The sequence below is a fragment of the Podarcis pityusensis genome, assembly GCF_964106645.2.
Source record: "Podarcis pityusensis genome assembly, chromosome: Z".
Taxonomy (NCBI): domain Eukaryota; kingdom Metazoa; phylum Chordata; class Lepidosauria; order Squamata; family Lacertidae; genus Podarcis; species Podarcis pityusensis.
Window position 1 is genome coordinate 489,396 of NC_138044.1, and position 10,000 is coordinate 499,395.

At 56.9% G+C, this 10,000-nt stretch overlaps 1 protein-coding gene and 1 long non-coding RNA gene across 2 annotated transcripts in view; one reads left to right on the plus strand and one right to left on the minus strand.

Moving 5' to 3' along the window:
• LOC308468494 (protein AMBP-like) overlaps window positions 1-10,000 on the plus strand; it is a 21,785-nt gene that overhangs the window by 6,376 nt on the left and 5,409 nt on the right. Inside the window, exons 5-8 of the mRNA XM_080990713.1 lie at window positions 1,626-1,727; window positions 3,249-3,286; window positions 3,604-3,685; window positions 5,095-5,262. Of these exons, the coding sequence (XP_080846839.1) occupies window positions 1,626-1,727; window positions 3,249-3,286; window positions 3,604-3,685; window positions 5,095-5,262 (390 nt within the window). The remainder of the gene's footprint in view (window positions 1-1,625; window positions 1,728-3,248; window positions 3,287-3,603; window positions 3,686-5,094; window positions 5,263-10,000) is intronic.
• Window positions 8,881-9,497, minus strand: LOC308468495. The gene is made up of 3 exons (XR_013981695.1): window positions 9,454-9,497; window positions 9,221-9,359; window positions 8,881-8,963 (listed from the first exon to the last, which is right to left on the minus strand). It is a non-coding gene; the product is annotated as an uncharacterized lncRNA (long non-coding RNA).

Consider the following 10,000-nt stretch of genomic DNA (forward strand, 5'->3'; position numbering starts at 1 on the left):
TGCGAGCGTGAAATCTAGCTCATGTGCGAGAGATTCCGTGCAAATGTGAGCGTGAAATCTAGCTCCGCTGCGGGAGATTCCGTGCAAATGTGAGCGTGAAATCTAGCTCGCGTGTGAGAGATTCCGTGCAAATGTGAGCGTGAAATCTAGCTCCGCTGCGGGAGATTCCGTGCAAATGTGAGCGTGAAATCTAGCTCCGCTGCGGGAGATTCCGTGCAAATGTGAGCGTGAAATCTAGCTCCGCTGCGGGAGATTCCGTGCAAATGTGAGCATGAAATCTAGCTCACGTGCGAGAGATTCCGTGCAAATGTGAGTGTGAAATCTAGCCCCGCTGCGGGAGATTCTGTGCAAATGTGAGCGTGAAATCTAGCTCCGCTGCGGGAGATTCCGTGCAAATACGAGCGTGAAATCTAGCTCCACTGCGTGAAATCGAGCTGAATAGTGGGAGATTCCGTGCAAATCCGCGCAAGCTCCCCACAGCGTGAAATCTAGCTCACGTGCAAGAGATTCCGTGCAAATGTGAGCGTGAAATCTAGCTCACGTGCGAGAGATTCCGTGCGAATGCGAGCGTAAAATCTAGCTCCACTGCGTGAAATCGAGCTGAATTGTGGGAGATTCCGTGCAAATCCGTGCAAGCTCCCCGCAGCGTGAAATATAGCTGAATTGTGGGAGATTACGTGCAAATGCATGCAAGCTCCCCGCAGCGTGAAATCTATCTGAATTGTGGCAGATTCCGTGCAAATGTGACCGTGAAATCTAGCTCCACTGCGGGAGATTCCGTGCAAATGTGAGCGTGAAATCCGCTGCGGGAGATTCCGTGCAAATGCGTGGGAGCTCCCCGCAGCGTGAAATGTAGCTCAAGATTCAGTGCAAATGCGAGGAAGCTCCCCGCAGCGTGAAATGTAGCTGAATGGTGGGAGATTCTGTGCAAATCCGTGCAAGCTCCCGACAGCGTGAAATCGAGCTGAATTGTGGGAGATTCCGTGCAAATGCGACCGTGAAATCTAGCTCAACTGCGGGAGATTCCGTGCAAATGCGAGCGTGAAATCCGCTGCGGGAGATTCCGTGCAAATGCGTGGGAGCTCCCTGCAGCGTGAAATCTAGCTGAATTGTGGGAGATTCAGTGCAAATGTGAGCGTGAAATCTAGCGCCGCAGCGGGATATTCCGTGCAAATGTGAGCGTGAAATCAAGCTCCGCTGCGGGAGATTCCGTGCAAATGCGAGGGAGCTCCCCACAGCGTGAAATGTAGCTCATTCCGTGCAAATGCGAGGGAGCTCCCCACAGCGTGAAATCTGGCTCATTCCGTGCAAATGCAAGGGAGCTCCCCGCAGCGTGAAATCTAGCTGAATGGTGGGAGATTCCGTGCAAATGCAAGGAAGCTCCCTGCAGCGTGAAATCTAGCTCCGCTGCGGGAGATTCTGTGCAAATCCGTGCAAGCTCCCCGCAGCGTGAAATCTAGCTCATTCCGTGCAAATGCGAGGGAGCTCCCACAACGTGAAATCTGGCTCATTCCGTGCAAATGCGAGGGAGCTCCCCGCAGCGTGAAATCTAGCTGAATGGTGGGAGACTCCATGCAAAGGTGTGCAAATCTTGTAAGGACTTGAACCCGTGTCTCCCGTTGCAGGACGGACCCCGGCACTGAGGGAGGACCTGGTGGAGGACTTCCGGCGGCAGGCCCTTGCACTGGGGATCCCAGAGGAGGCCATCTTTGTCCTGAGCAACCAGGGTGAGTTGCGGGGCGGGGAGGTGGTGGGTTCGAATTTCACAGATTTGCACACTTGGGGCATCGATGTCGCACACTTCTGTTGCGCGTTCCCAAATTTCTGACACCAACGTTGCACATTCGAACGTTTCGGACACCAAGGTTGCACGACCCCCCACTTCTGACACCAATGTTGCACGCTTCTGACACCGATGTCGCGCACTTCTGTTGCACGCTCCCAAGTTTCTGACGCCAATGTTGCACCTTCAAATATTTCTGACACCAGTGTTGCACATTCGCACATTTCGGACACCAGTGTTGCACATTCCCCCGTTTGTGACACCAATGTCACACGTTCCCACGTGTTGGACACCAATGTTGCATACTTCTGACACCAATGTGGCGCACTTCTGACACACATGTCGCCATGTCACGCTCTTCTGACACCAATGTTGCACATTCTCACACTTAGGACACCAGTGTTGCACTACCCACATTTCTGACACCAATGTTGCACATTCTCACACTTAGGACACCAGTGTTGCACTACCCACATTTCTGACACCAATGTTGCACATTCTCACACTTAGGACACCAGTGTTGCACTACCCACATTTCTGACACCAATGTTGCACCTTCTCACACTTAGGACACCAGTGTCGCACTACCCACATTTCTGACACCAATGTCACACACTTCTGACACTGTTGTGGCGCACTTCTCACACCGATGTCGTGCGCTTGACACCGATGTTGCACATTTGAACGTTTCTGACACCAATGTTGCACGTTTTTTACACCGATGTCGCGCACTTCTGACACCGATGTCGCGCACTTCTGTCACACATTCCCAAGTTTCTGACACCAATGTTGCGCATTCCCCCACTTCTGACACCAATGTTGCACATTCCCACGTTTCGGACACCAGTGTTGCACACTTCTAACACCGATTTCGCACCCTTCTGACACCGATTTCGCACCCTTCTGACACCAATGTCGCACCCTTCTGACACCAATGTTGCACACTTTGCGGGTTCAAATTCCTGCCTACCTCTGACACCAATGTTGCACATCCCCACGTTTCAGACACCAATGTTGCACACCTCTGACACCCATGTTGCACGCTTCTGACACCGATGTCACGCACTTCTGACACCCATGTTGCACACTATGCTGAGCACTTCTGACACCGGTGTTGCACACTTCTGACACCGATGTTGCACGCTTCTGACACCGATGTCACACACCTCTGACACCCATGTTACACACTTTGCTGAGCACTTCTGACCCCGGTGTTGCACGCTTCTGACCCCGATGTCACGCACCTCTGACACCCATGTTACACACTTTGCTGAGCACTTCTGACCCCGATGTTGCACGCTTCTGACACCGATGTCGCACGCTTCTGACACTTCGCCTATAGATGTGGGAATTGGGGTTTTTCCGGGTGCAAAAGGGGTCATCTAGTCTGACCCGCTTTCCCGCCCCCCAAACGTGAAAATGCCCCCTCCGAACCCGGGTTCACACCCCTTCTCTCTTTGCACAGGGGAGTGCGTCCCGCCCAAGGCCGAAGATGCGCCCCAGGTAAGTGACCCATTGCACCCTGCATCTGACGTCACTTGTGAACGCAGACTGGTCTCTGGGGATGGGTGACCCATAGCGTGATTTGGGGGTGAAATACGCCCCACTTGTGACACCCATAGGGTGTTACTTGGGGGTCAAATACGCCCCATGGAAACCTGGCAACCCCACTTCTGACACCAGTGTTGCACGTTCGCACACTTCTGACACCCATGTTGCACATCCTCCCCCATTTCGGACACCAATGTTGCACATTCCCACGTTTTGGACCCCCCATCTCGCACCCGTGCGCTGACAACGCCCCGTGCTACGTTTTCCAGGAGAGGGTGCGCAGGACCCCCTTGTTCGAGGAAGAAGGCTCGGCCGACGGATTCGCACCCGCGTTCTCGGACGTCAAGGAAGGTGGGTTTGGCACGCTACTTTTCACGAGGCAAGGAGCTCCCCAGATTTCGCACGCTACTGCGGCAGATTTCGCACACTGCTTTTCACGAGGCAGGGAGTCCCCCAGATTTCGCAGGCTACTTTTCACGAGGCAGGGAGTTCCCCAGATTTCGCAGGCTACTTTTCACGAGGCAAGGAGTTCCCCAGATTTCGCACGCTACTGCGGCAGATTTCGCACGCTACATTTCACAATTCAGGGAGTTCCTCATATTTCGCACGCTGCTTCGTCAGATTTCGCACGCTACTTTTCATGAGGCAGGGAGTTCCCCAGACTCTGCCTGCTGCATTTCACCATGCAGGGAGTTCCCCGGATTTCGCACGCTACTTAGTCAGATTTCGCACGCTACTTTTCATGAGGCAGGGAGTTCCCCATATTTCGCACGCTACTTTGTCAGATTTCGCACGCTACTTTTCATGAGGCAGGGAGTTCCCCAGATTCCGCACGCTACTTTTCATGAGGCAGGGAGTTCCCCATATTTCGCACGCTACTTTGTCAGATTTCGCACGCTACTTTTCATGAGGCAGGGAGTTCCCCATATTTCGCACGCTACTTTTCACGAGGCAGGGAGTTCCCCAGATTTCGCACGCTACTTAGTCAGATTTCGCACACTACTTTTCATGAGGCAGGGAGTTCCCCATATTTCGCACGCTACTTTGTCAGATTTCGCACGCTACTTTTCATGAGGCAGGGAGTTCCCCAGATTCCGCACGCTACTTTTCATGAGGCAGGGAGTTCCCCATATTTCGCACGCTACTTTGTCAGATTTCGCACGCTACTTTTCATGAGGCAGGGAGTTCCCCATATTTCGCACGCTACTCTTCACGAGGCAGGGAGTTCCCCATATTTCGCACGCTACTGCGGCAGATTTCGCACGCTACTTTTCATGAGGCAGGGAGTTCCCCAGATTTCGCACACTACTTTTCACGAGGCAGGAAGTTCCCCAGATTTCGCACGCTACTTTTCATGAGGCAGGGAGTTCCCCACATTTCGCACACTACTTTTCACGAGGCAGGAAGTTCCCCAGATTTCGCACGCTACTTTTCATGAGGCAGGGAGTTCCCCACATTTCGCACGCTGCTTTTCATGAGGCAGGGAGTTCCCCAGATTTCGCACGCTGCTTTTCATGAGGCAGGGAGTTCCCCGGATTTCGCACGCTACTTTGTCAGATTTTGCACGCTACTTATGTGTTGAGTTTCCCATGAGGCAGGGAGTTCCCCAGACTCTGCCTGCTGCATTTCACCATGCAGGGAGTTTCCCCAGATTTCGCACGCTACTTGGTCAGATTTCGCACGCTGCTTGGTCAGATTTTGCACGCTGCTTCTCACGAGGCAGGCAGTTCCCCAGACTTCCACTTCCTCTTCCTCTCCAGCCGACTGCCAGCTGCCCCGGGACGCCGGCCCCTGCCTGGGCGCCGAGTTGCGCTTCTTCTACAACGCCAGCGCCCGCTCCTGCCAGAGCTTCCTGTACGGCGGTTGCCTGGGCAACGCCAACCGCTTCCTGTCCGAACGGGCCTGTCTGCAGACGTGCCGGACCGAAGGTGAGACGCTCTAGGAAGCTTGCAGCCACTTCCTCTTCCTGTGGAGCCTCTCTAGGAAGGTCTCCCCAACTTCCTCTTCCTCCGGCACCCACTTCCTGTGGAGCCTCTCTAGGAAAGTCTCCCCAACTTCCTCTTCCTCCGGCTCCCACTTCCTTCCAGCTCCCACTTCCTCTGGATCCTCTCTAGGAACCTCTCCCCAACTTCCTCTTCCTCCGGCACCCACTTCCTGTGGAGCCTCTCTAGGAACGGCTCCCCAACTTCCTCTTCCTTTCTGATTGGTTCAGCCAGCCAGGGGCGGGGACCCACTTCCTCTTCCTCTGGCTCCCACTTCCTCCGGCTCCCACTTCCTCTTCTTCCAGCTCCCACTTCCTCCCCCCCCGAGCCTCTCTAGGAACATCTCCGCAACTTCCTCTTCCTTCAACTCCCACTTCCTCTTCCCATTGGATCCTCTCTAGGAACGTCTCCCCAACTTTCTCTTTTCCCACTTCCTCCTGAGCCTCTCTAGGAATGTCTCCCCAACTTCCTCTTCTTCCGGCACCCACTTCCTGTGGAGCCTCTCTAGGAACGTCTCCCCAACTTCCTCTTCCTCCGGCTCCCACTTCCTTCCAGCTCCCACTTCCTCTGGATCCTCTCTAGGAACCTCTCCCCAACTTCCTCTTCCTCCGACACCCACTTCCTGTGGAGCCTCTAGGAACGTCTCCCCAACTTCCTCTTCTTCCGGCACCCACTTCCTGTGGAGCCTCTCTAGGAACGTCTCCCCAACTTCCTCTTCCTCCGGCTCCCACTTCCTTCCAGCTCCCACTTCCTCTGGATCCTCTCTAGGAACCTCTCCCTAACTTCCTCTTCCCCCCACTTCCCCTTCCTGTGGAGCCTCTCTAGGAACCTCTCCGAACTTCCTCTTCCTCCGGCACCCACTTCCTGTGGAGCCTCTCTAGGAACCTCTCCCCAACTTCCTCTTCCTCCGGCTCCCACTTCCTTCCAGCTCCCACTTCCTCTGGATCCTCTCTAGGAACCTCTCCCCAACTTCCTCTTCCTCCGGCTCCCACTTCCTCTGGATCCTCTCTAGGAACCTCTCCCTAACTTCCTCTCCCCCCCACTTCCCCTTCCTGTGGAGCCTCTCTAGGAACGTCTCCCCAACTTCCTCTTCCTCCGGCTCCCACTTCCTCTTCCTCCAGAGTCTCTCTAGCAATGTCTCCCCAACTTCCTCTTCCTCTGGCTCCCACTTCCTCTCTCCCCCCCCGGAGCCCCTCTACGAATGTCTCCCCAACTTCCTCTTCCTCCGGCTCCCACTTCCTTCCAGCTCCCACTTCCTCTGGATCCTCTCTAGGAACCTCTCCCCAACTTCCTCTTCCTCCGGCACCCACTTCCTGTGGAGCCTCTCTAGGAAGGTCTCCCCAACTTCCTCTGGCTCCCACTTCCTCTGGATCGTCTCTAGGAACCTCTCCCTAACTTCCTCTTCCCCCCACTTCCCCTTCCTGTGAAGCCTCTCTAGGAACCTCTCCCCAACTTCCTCTTCCTCCGGCCCCCACTTCCTGTGGAGCCTCTCTAGGAACGTCTCCCCAACTTCCTCTTCCTCTGGCTCCCACTTCCTTCCAGCTCCCACTACCTCTGGATCCTCTCTAGGAACCTCTCCCTAACTTCCTCTTCCCCCCACTTCCCCTTCCTGTGGAGCCTCTCTAGGAACCTCTCCCCAACTTCCTCTTCCTCCGGCTCCCACTTCCTCTTCCCCCACAGCCTCTCTAGCAACCTCTCCCCAACTCCCTCTTCTTCCAGCTCCCACTTCCTCTTCCTCCGGCTCCCGCTTCCTCTTCCTCTTCCCCCCACTTCCTCTTCCCCCCACTTCCTGTCCCCCCCACTTCCTCTCCCCCCACAGCCTCTCTAGCAACCTCTCCCCAACTCCCTCTTCTTCCAGCTCCCACTTCCTCTTCCTCCGGCTCCCGCTTCCTGTGGAGCCTCTCTAGCAACCTCTCCCCAACTCCCTCTTCTTCCAGCTCCCACTTCCTCTTCCCCCGGCCCCCGCTTCCTGTGGAGCCTCTCTAGCAACCTCTCCCCAACTCCCTCTTCTTCCAGCTCCCACTTCCTCTTCCTCCGGCTCCCGCTTCCTGTGGAGCCTCTCTAGCAACCTCTCCCCAACTCCCTCTTCTTCCGGCTCCCGCTTCCTCTTCCTCCGGCCCCCACTTCCTGTGGAGCCTCTCTAGCAACCTCTCCCCAACTCCCTCTTCTTCCAGCTCCCGCTTCCTCTTCCTCCGGCTCCCGCTTCCTGTGGAGCCTCTCTAGCAACCTCTCCCCAACTCCCTCTTCTTCCAGCTCCCACTTCCTCTTCCTCCGGCTCCCGCTTCCTGTGGAGCCTCTCTAGCAACCTCTCCCCAACTCCCTCTTCTTCCAGCTCCCACTTCCTCTTCCTCCGGCTCCCGCTTCCTGGGGAGCCTCTCTAGCAACCTCTCCCAACTCCCTCTTCTTCCAGCTCCCACTTCCTCTTCCTCCGGCTCCCGCTTCCTGTGGAGCCTCTCTAGCAAGCTCTCCCCAACTCCCTCTTCTTCCAGCTCCCACTTCCTCTTCCTCCGGCTCCCGCTTCCTGTGGAGCCTCTCTAGCAACCTCTCCCAACTCCCTCTTCTTCCAGCTCCCACTTCCTCTTCCTCCGGCTCCCGCTTCCTGTGGAGCCTCTCTAGCAACCTCTCCCAACTCCCTCTTCTTCCAGCTCCCACTTCCTCTTCCTCCGGCTCCCGCTTCCTGGGGAGCCTCTCTAGCAACCTCTCCCAACTCCCTCTTCTTCCGGCTCCCGCTTCCTCTTCCTCCGGCCCCCACTTCCTGTGGAGCCTCTCTAGCAACCTCTCCCCAACTCCCTCTTCTTCCAGCTCCCACTTCCTCTTCCTCCGGCTCCCCCTTCCTGTGGAGCCTCTCTAGCAACCTCTCCCAACTCCCTCTTCTTCCAGCTCCCACTTCCTCTTCCTCCGGCTCCCGCTTCCTGGGGAGCCTCTCTAGCAACCTCTCCCAACTCCCTCTTCTTCCGGCTCCCGCTTCCTCTTCCTCCGGCCCCCACTTCCTGTGGAGCCTCTCTAGCAACCTCTCCCCAACTCCCTCTTCTTCCAGCTCCCACTTCCTCTTCCTCCGGCTCCCGCTTCCTGTGGAGCCTCTCTAGCAACCTCTCCCAACTCCCTCTTCTTCCAGCTCCCACTTCCTCTTCCTCCGGCTCCCGCTTCCTGTGGAGCCTCTCTAGCAACCTCTCCCAACTCCCTCTTCCTCCGGCTCCCACTTCCTCTTCCTCCGGCTCCCACTTCCTGTGGAGCCTCTCTAGCAACCTCTCCCAACTCCCTCTTCTTCCAGCTCCCACTTCCTCTTCCTCCGGCTCCCGCTTCCTGGGGAGCCTCTCTAGCAACCTCTCCCAACTCCCTCTTCTTCCGGCTCCCGCTTCCTCTTCCTCCGGCCCCCACTTCCTGTGGAGCCTCTCTAGCAACCTCTCCCCAACTCCCTCTTCTTCCAGCTCCCACTTCCTCTTCCTCCGGCTCCCCCTTCCTGTGGAGCCTCTCTAGCAACCTCTCCCAACTCCCTCTTCTTCCAGCTCCCACTTCCTCTTCCTCCGGCTCCCGCTTCCTGGGGAGCCTCTCTAGCAACCTCTCCCAACTCCCTCTTCTTCCGGCTCCCGCTTCCTCTTCCTCCGGCCCCCACTTCCTGTGGAGCCTCTCTAGCAACCTCTCCCCAACTCCCTCTTCTTCCAGCTCCCACTTCCTCTTCCTCCGGCTCCCGCTTCCTGTGGAGCCTCTCTAGCAACCTCTCCCAACTCCCTCTTCTTCCAGCTCCCACTTCCTCTTCCTCCGGCTCCCGCTTCCTGTGGAGCCTCTCTAGCAACCTCTCCCAACTCCCTCTTCCTCCGGCTCCCACTTCCTCTTCCTCCGGCTCCCACTTCCTGTGGAGCCTCTCTAGCAACCTCTCCCAACTCCCTCTTCTTCCGGCTCCCACCTCCTCTTCCTTCCGGCCCCCACTTCCCGTGGCGCCTCTCTAGGACCGCCTCCCAACTCTCCTCTCCTCTCCCCCAGCCGCCTGCCGCCTGCCCATCACCCCCGGAGCTTCCTGTCCATCAAAATTTCTCTTCCTCCACCTCCCACTTCCTCTTCCTCTTCCTCCACCTCCCGCTTCCTCTTCCTCCGGCTCCCGCTTCCTCTTCCTCCAGCTCCCATTTCCTCTTCCTCCACCTCCCGCTTCCTCTTCCTCCGTCTCCCGCTTCCTCTTCCTCCGGCTCCCACTTCCTCTTCCTCTGGCTCCCACTTCCTCTTCCTCCGGCTCCCGCTTCCTCTTCCTCTGGCTCCCACTTCCTCTTCCCCCTGAACCTCTCTAGCAACCTCTCCCCAACTTCCTCTTCCTCTCTAGGAATGACTCCCCAACTCCCTCTTCTTCCAGCTCCCACTTACTCTTCCTCCGGCTCCCGCTTCCTCTTCCTCCACCTCCCACCTCCTCTTCCTTCCGGCCCCCACTTCCCGTGGAGCCTCTCTAGGACCGCCTCCCAACTCTCCTCTCCTCTCCCCCAGCCGCCTGCCGCCTGCCCATCACCCCCGGAGCTTCCTGTCCATCAAAATTTCTCTTCCTTCACCTCCCACTTCCTCTTCCTCCACCTCCCACCTCCTCTTCCTCCGGCACCCACTTCCTGTGGAGCCTCTCTAGGAAGGTCTCCCCAACTTCCTCTGGCTCCCACTTCCTCTGGATCGTCTCTAGGAACCTCTCCCTAACTTCCTCTTCCCCCCA